Raw genomic sequence first — 15,670 nt, 5'->3', positions numbered from 1 at the left:
CGTGTTTTCGCAGAAGGCTCTGGATTCCTGCCACGTCCGACATTCTTGCGCAAGTTTACTGCGAGGCTGAAGTGCCGTGCTATGACAGTGGCAGGCAAGTATGCCTGTTAAATGGCATCAATGGAGGCAAGAATTCGGACCTCTGCTGGAAGCAATAACAGAAAAAAATATGGTATAGTTTACTCCCAATTCTTCTTCTGGTAATCCTTAACTCCTTAAGGAGAATAGTGATCAGTGTGGACCCATTTGGAGCATTGTGCTTATAAGAACCAATTGGCCCTGCGGAAATGCAGTTTTTGATAGTTAGCTATAATTGGAAGTGAGCTGTTGCAGGGTTGCGCATAAGTTGCTTGTCAACTACTTACCTACTCAAATCCTTACAAGGGGGATTGTCTTTGCCATATTTTCACAACAGTGTTGAGGGGGGAGGGTTAACTGTAGAAAACTGAGAAGACACAGGATCTACTGTCTACGGCGTCTGTGTTGGTCCATACTGGAGCTTTGAAGCATGAAGGAGAGTATCCCAGATAGGAAGAGACTCCGGACCAGATCTGGGCCAATTTTCACCTGGCTGAGCTGACTTCTGACCAGAATTGGCACAGATCCGGCCCGGGATTGCTTGCGATATCTGGATGACCGTACCAGATGAGGAACCAGGCAGCCTTTCGATCACAGCGGTGGCACAGAGCTGTTTGTTTGCACCCCCACCCCCCCACCCCCCCACCCCCCCCCCGTTTCCATTGTCAGGGAAAGTGCTGGGGCGACCAAGAGGCTGTGCGTGAGTGGGGCAAACATTTAAACGAATTACCTCTACCCCGCCGGGTCGGGCACCTGTCCAGTGAGACGCTTCGACGGCTTCGCTGGGCGAGGTTCCTACCCTATCCCAACCCCCAAACCCGTGTTACTCCACTTCACCCTAAAACATGACAGCGCTACCAAAACCTTATCATTTTTTCCCCTTTTTTTTCTTTCTTTTTTTTTTTGCTGTTGAGTGGGGGGTGGGAAGGGTGGGTGAAGGGAAGGGGGTGGGGGAAAAAAACTGCAAATGTGTATATCTTCAGTTTTGAGAGCAGGTGGTGAGGGATGGACGTGACTTTTTAAGGAGCTGTTAACTCCAGTGGGATGAGAGCGGGGCGACCTAGCTCAGGAGCGGTTGTCTGGCAGTCGGAGGGTTGCCGGTTCGATCCCCCGCCCTGGGCGTGTCGAAGTGTCCCTGAGCAAGACTTCTAACCCCTAATTGCTCCCAACGAGCCGATTGGTACCTTGCATGGCAGCCTTTCACCGTTGGTGTGTGAGTGTGTGTGTGTGTGCGCGAATGGGTGAATGAGAGGCATCAATTGTAAAGCGCTTTGGATAAGGGCGCTATAGAAAAACAAAAAAAAAAAATAGTCAGGCCAGGAGCTTTCCATCTGGATGAGCCCGGGACCGCGCTTTCCCCCTGACCCCGCGCTGATACCGCTGGGGGAACATGGGATCTCCCCCCCCCCCCCCAGCGCACCAGCGACAATTTCTCAACCGCCTTTATTGCAGGGCCCAGAAGCTCTGGAAAGCTTCTAATTATTCATTCAAAGTAAAATTTCCTCCCTTCCTTTAATTAGGCAGTTAGTCATTCTCCGGGAGCCCGGGGCGAAGGCATTGATCAGCTCCCGCTCGGTCGTGTTGCAACACGGTCCCCGCAAGGGCACGGACGACTCCAAACTTCTTTTGAAATTTTATACCGTAAGAGGAGTGGACATCTCTGAAGTCTAGCCCTGCTTTTTTTTTTTTTCTTCTTTTTTTCTTTTTCTTAACGGCAACAAAGACCAGTGATTTGTAAGTAGAGTAAAAAAAAAGAAAGAATGTGTTTAAGTTCAGCCATATGCAAAAAAAAAAAAGATCAGGTAATTTGTAATGTGACATTATTTCAGTTTTAATATGGTGTTTGCAATGAGCAGGTATAAAAATAATGGTTAAGTTATGTTAATTATACAAATCATTTGTATCAGTAATAATGTATTTAGTAACATTCTGTTTACAAAGGAGTTCATGCCAGTGAAAAGTACTCTTGTAAAAAATAATATTCCTTCAAGCTAATATTTATTTTAGAGCACCATGAAGATAAAGGATGCGCTGTTTGCTTATTCCCTGGAAACACACACACACATGCACGCTTGCATGCACACACACCCACACACATGCACACATTTGCATGCACGCACACACACGCATGCGCACGCGCACACGCACACTCATACACCCGCACACACACACACACACACACACACACACACACTCAGACACAAACATATGCTCTCATTTATAATTTAAGAGAACTTGTTATGGTGGCTGAACTCACAATAATGAAATCGACGAGCTGCTTTCATAAGCCTGTGGTAAAGAGACAAGTGCAAAGCGTCTTTTGATTTTTAGATAATAAAAGCAAATGCGGCCACATAAAACAGCCCTCGCTTTTACACCAAACATAAAATTCTCCGAGGGGAATTATGGCTCATAAATATGTCAGTTCCGTGCATTACTCGAAATTCAAAATAATTTTGCACACACACACACACAACGGTAAACACAGCCACTTTTAAAGTTATTGATGCTTTTGACTCTTGTTAACTATTGCCAGGAACAAACCATTCATCCTTTTAATAATGCAACAGAGACTAATTCTCAGTATTGTAGTGTAGCTTTTTTTGTGTGTTATGCCTTGGTGGGTCATTGATTGTGTTAAATGACACGATTTTTTATGACAATGGAATTTTGAAGGCCTTTCATGTGAAATTAGCATTCAGATGATTGGCCTCCGTTAATGATGAAATGTTTTTAGTAAAGAATAAATAACAAAATTTAAAAGCTATGTGTGTATGTGAACCGGAGGTGGGAGAAAACCCCACCCCCCCTCCCCACGCTAGGCTTTGAACCCACACAAACAATACAACGGCACAAATGTTGTAATCCACACAAGCTTTATTCCCTGTCGCATCGCTGCTTGTTAGCTGACCTTTATTTGTTCTCTTGTAATGGGTTCTGACTTCCGACTGGGGAGAGGAGTACTGAGAACGACCAGAACGCAAGCTTCCTTATTCTCTGTCAGAGAGAGGTTTTATGATGTTGCCTGTATTCTGCAGAGACAGAATTTATCTTTTTTTTTTTTGTTGTTGCTGCTACGCTTGAATGAACCTGAGGTTCATTATCGGTAGGTAGCCACAGTACTTCGCCAAGAGGGACACATATTGTCTGGAAAGATCCAGAGGATGGGCCTCCTTATTAACCATGACAAGTCATCCTCTCTTTCCTCGTACACATCCCCCTCCTTCCCTCCCCCCCTCCCTCTCCCCCTCCCTCCCTCCCTCCCTATTTCTTTTTTCCCCCCTCTTCTCTCCCCTTTCGACAAAAAACGGCTGCGTCGGAGCAGTCAGGGGCGTGGCGCGGAGAAGGCCGCCCGCTCAGCGCGAACGTGTTTTCGAAAGCAGAGGCCACGCCCCACGGGCCTTCCGCGAAAAACTCTCTCTCTCTCCGGATGTCAAGCGCAATTTATGTCTGTAATTTACCTTCTTTAATAATGCTGAGGAGGAGAGGCCTAGGGCAGACGCCTTCAACCGCCAGCTCTGCCAGGCGCGTTCGCCAAGACCACGCCGTTTGAAGTTGTCGTGTTTGTTATCTCCGCTCTCTCTCTCTCTCTCTCTCTCTCTCTCTCTCTCTCTCACTCGTTCTGTTTTTTCTTCCTCCTCTGCCTCTCCCTCCCACCCCCTTGTGATCTGTTTAGCAGGCCTATGTGCTTTATTTATATTTTCCAGAAGTTTCTTAGCCCCTTTTGGCTCTATAGTCCTTGCCCTCCCCCCCGCCCCCTCAATGTTGCACCTGAGTGCGGACGTCACCTTGCCGTCCGCTTCCTGTGGTCGAGCACGAGACCCGAACTCTGCTCTGTGACTTTTTTCAGGGGTTTGGGGGTTCTTGGGTGTCCACAGAACCAGGCTGGTGCATTCCATCGCCTTCTGTCATACTGAAACCACACACATGCGCACACACACACACACACACACACACATGCACATGCACACATACACACACACACACACACACATGCACATGCACACACACACACACACATACACACACACACACACACACAAAGCACACACAGGTGCACACGCACATGCACACAAACACACACACATGCACATGCACACACACAGGTGCACACGCACACGCACACAAACACACGCACACTCACACGTACCCAATCACAGACCCCTCAGCTTGTTAAGATTTTCGGACTCGCTGAGAGAGGAATTTTCTTATGTAAGTGGCTGAAAATATCGACGTTTTTTTCGCACCTGTGCCGCAGATGTTCAGCGAAACGCCGTGTTTGTGCAACAAACAAGTCCTGATTTCTGTTGATTCAAAAGCCGAATGCGTCCGCTCCGCTCGCATTACCCACGTGCCCACGGGGCAGCCACAGAGCGCCCCGTTTTAAAGCGGAGGAGGAGGAGGAGGTCCAGGAGGATGAAGGCAGGTCAGTTGACAGCGATATGTCATAAGTCTTCCTGTCAAGAAGGGAAAAAAATATCCTGGTTCCTTTAATCTCGCCATAGCCCTGCAGAGAAACACTTCCCCTCGCTTTGAAAGCACTGGGGAAATGCTTTTGAAGAAGTACCTGCATGGCTCGGGGCTGGTGTGCGGTGGAGGTGGAGGGGGTGGGGTTTGGTGGAGGGGGGGGGGGGGGGGTCGGCGGGGGACAGGGAGGAGGGGGGGGGGCTAACTCACAGCACAGCCAGGTGTTTGTCTGCATCAGTCCAAAAACAATATACACCCTCTTTAACGGCTCACGCCCGTGCAGCACCCAGAGGGCCGTTCGGGAACATCTGGCTCGCGCTCTCACACAAGCCCGGCGTTAAAGGACTCCAGATCTCCCCCGTCAGTGCCGTCGTTCGTGTGCCACACGCCGCTTGGTTCTCCGGGGAAAGCCTTACCGCAGCAAACAGTCGTCACCCCCCTGGAAGTGCTGCAGTCCATTAATCCCTCATAAAGCGTCCGCGTTTAACGTTGCCATAAAAACGGTAACCGCGGTGATTTACGACCGAGCCGAGCGGGCCGTCAGCCGCGGCCGTGATGGACGACATAATCGAGATCGTTTGAATGTGTGTGCCCCTCGTAAATAAATCCGCGAGCGGGTGATCTCCCGCGACTTGACTCGATGCGTCCGTCTGTCTTGGAGGCTTTCCCGGATCTCTTGGCGTTGACCTTTTGAACCCCGTGGATATGCCATCGCGCCCCGCTCAGCTGGCGGCTGTGCCACGAGCTAACGCTCCGCTAACGCTGCGCAGAGAAAAAAATAAAAGTCTGCCTTAACAAGGGTTTGTGTCTTATAATGAGACATAGCATCTTATTTCTTTCTCTCAAGTTGAAAATATTAGCGTGTTTTAAGTTTCCTTTTTGCTTGGCAAGTGAAACTGGTCTTACCTCTTGAAATGAGTCAAACTGCCTCACCTTTCTGGCAATCTTTTTCATATTTGCCAACAAAAGCGTGAGAAATAGGATTTTAAGTGTAAATATATGACTAAAAGTCTTACATACAAAGATTGGCTTTTTTTTTTTGGTTTTTGCAACATTGTACCAGGCAGATGTTCGTGCTGGCAGAGACCGGCGAGCGCACGTGTGGTCTTCATCGCGCTCCGCGGAGATCGTCCAGACGAGAAGGCAAGCGCCGCCTGCGTCCGATGCGCGGAGAGGAGAGGAGAGGAGAGGAACGAGCGCGAGTGCAGGCAGGACGGCCGCCTGGGAGCGCTCCAGCTCTCCGAAAACGCTTGCGGCGAGACAGTCACCCGCCTCACAGACTACCGGTTCACCTCGGGTATTTGAGGTTTTGCCTCCATACCGTTTTTGATCCGGGAACCGATGTTCCTCCTTCACGGGGATGTTTTTGAAGCTTAGCGCTTGACACGTTTTTTCTAGTCGTCTTTAGAAATTTGTAGGCTCTCCCCTTCACCGCCTCCTCCACCGGTAACCCTGGACGCCTTTTAAGATGTGGCGAACTAAATCACGGTCGTTCTCGAAGTCGAGATTTCCCGCTCTTTTTCAGTCACGCGTCCGCAGCCCTGCTCACTGACTGCGCGAGCTCTGCAGAAATGCTAATTTTCAGGAGAATAGCTTGAGGTGGCACGCACTGGCAGAGAATAGAAAGTAGGTGCGATTCTCCCGCTTTTATTTCCTGTCATTCAAGCGCACCGAGATATGAAAACATAATCAAGGTAACGTTGTGGAAGTCATATTAATGGGTTGCTTGGGATTCCAGACGAGGTTCTCCGCGTTCCCTCAGCCTCCCCCCCCCCCACCCCCCTCACCACCCCACCCCCCTCACCCTTTCAACTGAGGACGGTTCGGGAACAAAGCGACGCTTTCTTAGGTCGTTTTTTTCCCTTCGCATCACACACACGCTCCATTGATCGTGATCCGTGCCGGGTGTGTGCCGGGCTTCCTTATGAAAAACTGCGGTGACTCAGAAACAGGCCGTCTGAACCTCCTGTTTACCGCGGCGCTCGCGTTTCGTCCTCCCGCCAATCGCCCCCCCCCCCCCCCCCCCCCACCGACGGCTTGGAGACGGCTGAACCCGCCAAGCGCTAAGTGCAAGGCCGTCAAACTCGCGGGGTCAAGGCGGAGTCGATGCTCGGGTCTGTCTTCAGCCTCGGTCCGGGTTGCAGACGACTCCTCTCCATGCGTGTGCCCGCCTGAGCAACCAGAGGGCGTCTGCTCTGTCCCCCCCCCCCCCCCCCCCCCCCCATTAATATCTGTCTCACCGCGGGCATCGCCACGGGAACCTATTTCGTCCATGGAACCCATCTGTCTCCCCTCCAGCTGGAGAAAGTGGGCATGAGGGTGGGGTGGGGTGGGGTGGGGGGGGTACTGATGCAACACACTGGAACCCACAGCCGCCATCTGCAGCTGAAGGATATGAGCTCGCTTGCTCCCATTCACACAGCACAGACCTCACAAGAGGGAGGGCAGGGGGATGAGGTCTGTCTTCCATTCACACTACACAGCTTTCGGGAAAAGAGGGAAAATTCTCCACAAGCAGTGCAGATTTTCCAGATTCCAGCACCCTCTCCCTCCCCCCCCCCACACACACACACACCACACACACTCGCGTGTATACACACATGCACGCACGTACGCACGCATTGGGACCTCCCTTTGTCTGGTGACAATTAACAGGATTTTCGACTGGGGCTGGGGGGGTTGTAGATCCACTCTCGCGTCCCAGTCAGCTGGTATCACCCCCCTCAACCCCAACCCCCCCCCCCGCCCCCCCCTTCTGAAAAAGCATGAACGGGAGGAGCCCTGGAACCTGGCCAGTGGAGGAACACGCAGTCATGACATGAAAAAAACTCCACAAAACTCACTGAAAGGAACCCCAGAGCCTGGGTTTTCTACAGGGGGGTCCTTGAAGGGGGCCCCTGGCCAGACTTGATATGCAGTGACTGTTTTTAAACATAACCCTTTTGAAGTTATGATGGGGGGTTCCCTGGATGCCTTTGAGTCTGGGTAGGGGGGCGGGAGGAGGATCAGAAATGGTTGAAAACCCCTGCTCTAGAGGGAGTATGTGGACCCCCAGAAAATCGCACTCTGCCTCGGACAGGTGTTTCCTTCTGTTGGTTGCTAATCTCGTCCCCCTTACCTGGAGAACCGCCCTACCTGCTGACACTAGGTACCTGCACCCAAAACCTGTTTTTTTAACCCCCCCCCTCCCTCCTCCTCTCTCCACAGTGCCTGGAAACCTGGGCTGCTTCAAGGACAGCGGCGACCCCCCCACGCTGACCGGGAGCAGCGAGACCTCCAACAAGCTCACCATCCAGAACTGCATCAGCTTATGCCGCAGGCAGAGGTACAAGGTAAGCGTGGCTCCCCAGGGAAAAACGGGAAGAACACACCCACTGTACTGCAATGTGGTCTTCAAACAAGGTCCACTGTGTTTCCCGTGTTTTTTTTTTTTTAACTGTTTTTTTTCTTGTTCAGTTTTGGATCACATCAGCTCTTACTCTTGTATATAATTTTGTACTTTCACTTATTTCAACACAGTGCAGAGTTTGGCTCATTTGTCTTTGTCGACTCTTCATTTTTTCTCAGCTGTGTATGTTTCAGTGACCAGCTGCCCAGGCTTTCAGCAGTTAGAACCCCCAACAGTTTCACCTGTCAGTAGATAATTTCCCCTGGATGTGAATACAGAACATTTATTCTTCATAGTGTGCACTGGTAGCTTAGCACAAGTAGCATTGCGCAGCTAACTTTGTGCAGTCTATTCCACTTTTCATTTAACTATCATTGACCATGATCTGTTTTGCGGTACATTACTTATTTAAAAAATCAGCACATCATCATTCACAAATCTTTCCGTAACATTAATCTTTGTAATATTTTTTTTTTTTTAAACATACCTCATAGGTTACATTTGCATTTGCATAAATATTACACCTTGGGTTAAATATAATACCTTAAATATGAAGTTTCTGGGGAATTCAAATGTTACAGTATAGCGCACTGAAGTGAATTTGACTACAAAACTATGATTTTAAAGGTTGGTTTGTTTGTTGGAAACACCCTCCGAGCCTGTTCTCTATCTCATGCAGTAGAAGATGAGAGAGGCAGTGTGAACTGCACACATCATATTTTGGTCCAGATTTTTGGACCGATTTCTGAGGAAAAAAAACTTAACAGCCATTGTACAGTATCTTCAGCTGATATCTCCAATGTGTAAACAGCATGTCACTAATCATCCTCGACAACGAGGACTTTGTGTCTCGAGCAACTTTCGAAAGCCGCAGACCCATAAACCCTTTGATGGCTTTCAGCGAAAACTATTGAAAAAATGTGTCAAATGTCATCGGCTTAAGATCATCTGCACAGTTTGTGCAGACAGATATTTCCCTCCCAAAACACATGAACAGGGGCGGCTGGATTAACCTAGATAATATGTCTGGACTGAAAAGCCCACACCCTCCTCATTAATTTAATATTTAAACACTCGCTTTTGAGTCATCAATCATTCATGTGCAGGCAACCTTTATTTTAATGAATTACAATACAAGTAAACCAACAAGAGGCTGCCTTCTCTCAGGGGCAGTGTAGTGAAGTAGCTACAAATGTTCGCTTGGCTGTCGGCAATCACTTCCCATGAGCGCCATTTGAAATGTAGCGTTTTAGGATGGGGGAGGGCAGGCCGGGTGGGGGGGGGGTCGTGTCTGTTCCCTTGCCATTGTAAAAGGGGGAAAGAGCGGTTGAGGTAAACTGGAGGGCAAGAGCGAGATTGCGTTCTGAGTCACGAAAGAAGGCCTCTTTCCCGACGCCGCCGCCGCTAACGTTTTTCTCCCCCCTTCGCCGCAGCTCGCGGGGATGGAGTCGGGATACGCCTGTTTCTGCGGCAACGACCCCGACTACCGTCGCCACGGAGAGGCGGCCAGCACCGAGTGCAACCACGTGTGCTTCGGCGACCACACCCAGCCCTGCGGCGGAGACGGGCGCGTCATCATCTTCGACAGTGAGTTGGGGGGGAACTATTCAAAAATTCAAAAAAAATTCAAAAACCAACAGACGCTTTTTGCGCATTCGGGCTCAGCCAGGCTTCATCTTCCCTGACAGCCTGCGCTGCCGAGCCAGAGCTCTGACGCTAATCTCTCCTGATGCTCAGCCTAGCTGGGAGATATCGATTCCCCCCGCACAAGTGTCCAGACGCTGCTGTCGTGATAAATGACAAATGAAATGCTGAGTGCGCTGGCAGAGGAGGGAAACTTTATTTTACCGAAACTTTTGAGGACAGATCACTATGAAGTGGCAGGAGATATAGATAAAGATTATGTTCTATATCATGAAGGGAGAGTAAATCTTACCTTGTTGTTGTGTTCTGCCGTTTTCTAGATCTTACGTGACTGTTGTTTGTGATCAGGTTTGCAATTCACTAACTTTTTTTTTTTTAACAATTTTTTTTTTGGCTTGTTTTCGCGCTGCACCTGCAGCTAGGGTGGGGGCCTGTGGGGGAAACTACACCCAGCCGTCCGCCGTGGTGTACTCCCCGGACTTCCCGGACAACTACGGGACGGGCCGCGTCTGCTACTGGACCATCCAGGTGCCCGGCGCCTCTGTCATTCTCTTCAACTTCACCTTCTTCGACATCGTGGACCAGACGGACATGGTGGAGCTGCTGGACGGCCACTCCAACCAGGTGGTGGCGCGCTTCGACGGCCGGCACCCGCCCCGGGAGACCATCAACGTCACCGCCAACTTCGTCATCCTGTACTTCTACTCGGACAGGACCAATCAGGCGCAAGGATTCGCAGTCCATTACCAAGGTAGGACGACCCCGTCTCTGCCTCGCATCGTTTCGGCTCCTTGGCCCCCCCAACTGGCAAACGGTCTTTGAGTTTCCGGAACATTCCTTGAAAAAAGTTGGGGTGAATGATATCGACGTCCCCTTTGGACTGGTTCCCTGCGCTGCAGTTCCCTGAATCAAGCTGGTGACGGTTTGGCTGGAAAATGAGCTTCCCTGGGTTTTCGCTGATCAGCACTCCAGCTGAGCTCAAGCAAAATTGTTTACACATTTCCCCATATCTGACCCTCTGGTAAGAGGAGACAGGCGTACCACACGCTGCGATCGTTTTTTAAATCCTGAACTTGATGTTTTCGGAGCTTAAAATCATATTGCGGTTCACATTTTACATTCTTAATACCCCTTGCAAATGTGTTTTTTTTGGAGATTGTCACCCGAATAGCATCTAAATATAGTAGCTCACAAAGTCTCCTCCAAAGGCACAAGGGTTTCTACAGAACAATGTCTCTAAGGCCTTTAAGAAAAGGATCAGGTTGTTTCAGGGAGTACTGTTTGTCCTTTACTGAAACCATGCAGTTAAATGGGTATGTCCTGTAATCGTATAAAGTAAGTGTAGCCAAGCATTTGAATGAGCAAATATGTAAATAAATCTCTGGCCCTTTCAAAGCACGGATTAATGGGAAGGAACGCCACAAAACAAGTTCTTCGTATATATTTTTTTTTTTTTTTAAATGCGGGTCTTAAATTACCTAAAGGTACGTCTTGAAACGGTTTTGGGTTTCAGCTGACATATTTGTTTGCCTGGCCGCGTGATCCCCCTGATGAAATCGTCTGCGACAGTCCTATCTGCGGTCGGCTGCAACTGAAATATTTAAAATGCTTTTACCGAGCTGCCGGCGCTCGTGCTTTTAAAATCGCACCATTTACGGCCCCCTAACGGGTCCCGAGGAACGTTCCGTTCTCTTTGTGTGTGCGCGTGGGCGATACATCATGGCCTTTATGTCAAACCCCCCCCCCCCACCACCACTTTGTCCACATTTATGGAAGCCCCACATATATACATATGTATCATACAGTTATATGTGCTCATACTTTGTCACTAGATTTCTGGGTCTGTGCTGTGAGGCTTTGATTGCCAGCTAGCCCACCCACTGGTCACTTTTTTGTCAGCTCCACACACTCTTGCTTTGAATGTCTCTGAGCGTCCTTCCTTTGATTGGACGATGTACGGTTGGATGCTAAAACAAGCCAGTCGTGGCGCGAGGGGGGGCGTGGCTTCCTACTGTTTGAACATTTGGAGTCCTTGTTGCTCGGTCAGACGTGCAGCTAGCAAGGCTTCGGCCCCTCAGACCTGCAGTTTGCTGTCGCTCTTACTTAACAACTTAACAACTAAACGAACAGTTCGCTTCCGAAATTCGTTTCACGTAAGCTCCGCCTCGGAGGAGACGTTCCTCCTGCGTGGTTTTCTCCGGCCCGCCCCAGATGCAAACACCAGATGGCGTGGATGTATTCTTGCGACGCTGAGTTGCTCGGTGGTATTTTCAGCGAAGATAAACGCTTTCAGATGACGTGTGTGGAAATCGCTGGTTCAGAAATCCGCCAGTGTTATTTGTGTATGCCGAACATCTGCGAATGCTTCATCCATTTTTCAACTTTTTATTTATTTATTTGAAAGTGACTGACTATTAAAAATAAATTAATTTAGCCGCTTCGTAGTCAAATTCCCAGCCAAGTTTATACACATTCTGAAACAAAACTGAAATGAGTGAAATTGTTAACTGACCTCCCCATCACAAATTTTCATATTGCAGATATTAACAGCGTACTCCCTCCCCTAATGTATACACACACACACACACACACATACACACAGGAAGTAACAATTATCATATCATGTTAAACAATAATGCAAAATGCTACTGATTACTATGTAAAAATTCCTTATTTTTATTGTCAGTCATTCAGAATCTGTTTAAGAACGTTTCTTCTGTCAATAAAATCTTTACAAGCGAGAAGGCGGGCCTGACAGAAGCATTGACTACTTCTTTTTTTGTGTCGTTACATGTTTTTAAAATGTTTTAAATTCATCATAACAACAGCACTGACATTTTTACGCTCTCACTCTCTCGCTCTCTCTCTCTCTCTCCCCCCGCAGCGCTGAAAGGACCGGGGCGGCGGACGGGCGAGGAAGACGTGATGGACGAGGAAGAGGAGGAGGAGGACGTCGGCGGCACGGTGGAGCCTCCGTACGAGGGTGTGACGGAGAAGTCCAACGACAGCCGCTCCTCCCAGATCCTCTACGTCATCACGTCCAGCCCCGGCAAGCCAGACCACAACATGCCAGGTCAGTGGCTCAGCCGGAGCTGGACCTGTGGCCCCAGCTCTAGTATGTGCTTCCGCATCAGACCGTTCCTCTGCCCCACCACTAGGGGGCGGTGTACTGTAATGATTTAAGGCTTGTGACTAAGAGGTTGCGGGTTCAATTCCCAGGTGGGGGCACAGCCATTGTGCCCCTCAGCAAGGTGCTTAACCCGAACCAGCTGTATGACTTTATCGTGTGTGCCGACAGAACAGCCAGCTGTGCCGTTCCCTCTGGATAAGAGTGCGTGCTGAACGCTTAAGTGAAAAAGTTAAATACCCTGGCGTCTGCGGTCGCCGTGACTTCATTCGGCCCACCGCGGGATGTTCAGACCACTCCCACAATCCACTTATCCCCCCCCCCACCCCGCCTTTTCTGTCCCTTCGCTTTCATCTTCAGTTCTCTGGCAATTACGGGCGTGTGACGGGGGGAGCCGGGGGACAGCGTGGGGCGTGCGGTTGGGTTTTTCCTAATGTCGCGTCTCCTCTTCCCACAGTTTGGACCATCTACGTCCTAGCGGCTCTCTTGACGCTCACCGTCATCGCCATGGTGGCGAAACTGCTCTTGCACATCACAGTAAAGTAAGTGCACAGGCTTTCCTTAAGGTAACCTACCTGCCTGAGATTTTGTGCAGTGATTTTGGACCACAGGAGCTCCAAAAGGATCCCTGAAAGATTTTCTGGCTCTCCCTCTTGTGGTGTACACTGGTGTGCGAGGGTTTTCATTATGCTCTAATGTGTTTTGGTTTTTGCCCCTCTCTCCCTACCATTCCTTCACCATCTCCTTTTGTTTCTTCATTCTTTCCTTTATCCCTCGCTTTCTTGTTCACCTCTCTCTTTTTTTTCGTCACTCGTTCAGGTCTCCAACCATACCCTCCATCAGCGGCTCGGAGGCCTGCGGCCAGAGCCCCGCTTCGGAGCCCTGGATCATCTTCTACCGGCCGTCCACCATATCCTTCTTCAAGAAGAAGCTAAAGAATCACCACGGCGACCTCAGCCCCCTGGTGGGCAACTAGGAAGCCACCTCCCCACCAGGCGTCCTCAGCAGGAAGCCAGTTTCCAGGCTGCGCTGGCCCGTTACTTCAAACTTTCTTGGGGTAGAGGGTGAGGGAGAGGGGAGGAGCTAAAACCAAGCTAACACAAACGACTGAACAGCTAACTGCCATGGGTGGGGGGGGGGGGGGGGGTGAGGGAGATGGTAAGGCCTGGTCTGGACTACGGCTACGACACCGGTCAGGACCGCAACCGCACCCGGCATAGAGGGGGGGTGGGCAGGGGCGGGGGGGGGCGGAGAAGGCAGTCTGAAGAGGAGACGCCAACGTTTTCGGCTGCCCCCGTTTGCCTTCCCATCAGTGTGGGTGCCTTAGACTGGCCGGAACTGGGTACCCCACCCCCACCCCCCCGCCCTCCCAAATGTGCACCCCCTCCCAAGTGTACCGATGGAGGTTCTGCTTCAGCTTCCAAGGGGCTTCCCTCTGTTCACTAATAAAACTAAAACACAAGAACGCATCGCTTCGTACCGCAGAGGTACGGAAGGCGAGGGACGTGGGCCCGCGGCATCACGCGTATGAAACGCCTTCCCATGATCCTCCTTCGGCAGATCCTCACCGTCACACCGAATGCGGCCCACGCGGCGGCTTCATGCTCTGGCGAGGGGAACGGTCCCCTGTCACATGTCACACGCGAACGGTTCACATACCTCTCCGAAGGCCAATCCGACCAATCAGACCGACTACTGGAAACCCCGCCCTGTGAGAAAGAGCGGGAAAACGCGGGGGCCATTTTGAAAAGCTTTTTCTTATGTAGGTCAGGTCTTGCTTCCTCTGCAGACTGCCGCGCTCCCTAGGTGGAACAAACACCTACTTGGACGAGGACTCGTTAATAAATAAAGGCGGGAGACAGAGAGAGAGAGATTGCGATCTCGGAGCGAATAACCAAATTGAAAAGACTTGCGTGGGTTAAAGAGTTCACCTCTATCGGAGAATCTGAGTCAGCCCCAGTGCCAGCGGGTGTGCAGTCTACTTAAATAATTGCCATTTAAACTCCCCTCAGATGTCGCTAAACTGTCTGTTTTGTTTTTTTTTTTTTTTTTTGTCTGCTAGCGGCTCTGATCTTTCTGGTTGAACCGCGTTCAAGTGCCTTAAGAATTAAAAAGCAAACGTGGGCTTTTTCTTTTTTCTTTTTTAAATCGTCGTGGAAATTTAATTTATTTCTTTCAGAACTCATCTGTATGACAGCGCTTACAAAAAAAAAAAAAAAAAAAAAGAAGCAAAAATATGTTCATGGAAGAGTGGCTGGTGACTAAATCTGCTTCCTTATATATGTATATTTTTACCCTGTGGTCTTAAATTTGAAAATGCTATCCAGGAAAGTTAGGCTGCTAAATTATGCTGTTCATACTGATGCCATATTGGTGCAGGCAAAACCTTTTTTGCTCCATTGGCCGACTGTGGTACTAATTAGAAGGGCAAGCCTTGCATTTCATTGTACTGGCAGCGTAGCCATGAATGAACTTGCGCAAGGCCTGAATGTGTTACATAAAAAATTTTTTTAAATGTAATTAAAAAAAAAAAAAAAAACAGCCATCTTTTAAAAAACAATTTCACTGTAAAGGCATTGGCACACTGATAATGGAATTGTCACATGTTCACACGTAAAAAAAAATGTGTGTTCTTTAGATGCTCTTTTACTGTAGCTTAGGGTGTCAAAGCACTTCTATCACCAGCAACCTGATTTTCCTGATTTCAAAAGCTTGCCGGAGCAAAACACGCTAAGCTCCCCGCAGACGCCAACATTTGGCTTCAAGGTCGCTGACAGACAGCACTGGAATTAATGGACTTGTGAACTTTTGGCCGTTCCAATTAATTACTAGGTCCATATTAGCGAGCACGTCACTGCCTGCTGCAAAGCGACGGAGTGGTGAACTGTCAGATTTCACGTGTTGATGAGAAACGCCAGTGGAACACTTACTCGAGCTTATTCGCAAATCCGTTTTTTTTTCTTTTT

At 49.4% G+C, this 15,670-nt stretch overlaps 1 protein-coding gene across 1 annotated transcript in view; it reads left to right on the top strand.

The window, feature by feature from the left end:
• Positions 1-13,827, top strand: part of kremen1 (kringle containing transmembrane protein 1) — a 62,772-nt gene extending 48,945 nt beyond the window's left edge. The window contains exons 4-9 of the mRNA XM_035435644.1: positions 7,753-7,877; positions 9,367-9,520; positions 9,996-10,328; positions 12,462-12,650; positions 13,162-13,246; positions 13,524-13,827. Coding sequence (XP_035291535.1) covers positions 7,753-7,877; positions 9,367-9,520; positions 9,996-10,328; positions 12,462-12,650; positions 13,162-13,246; positions 13,524-13,680 — 1,043 coding nt within the window. The 3' untranslated portion in view covers positions 13,681-13,827. The remainder of the gene's footprint in view (positions 1-7,752; positions 7,878-9,366; positions 9,521-9,995; positions 10,329-12,461; positions 12,651-13,161; positions 13,247-13,523) is intronic.
• Positions 13,828-15,670: the final 1,843 nt, after the last annotated feature.

Source organism: Anguilla anguilla, chromosome 10, assembly GCF_013347855.1.
Source record: "Anguilla anguilla isolate fAngAng1 chromosome 10, fAngAng1.pri, whole genome shotgun sequence".
Classification (NCBI taxonomy): domain Eukaryota; kingdom Metazoa; phylum Chordata; class Actinopteri; order Anguilliformes; family Anguillidae; genus Anguilla; species Anguilla anguilla.
The sequence above is the reverse complement of the archived record's forward strand: the minus strand, read 5'-3'. Positions and strand labels throughout refer to the sequence as shown.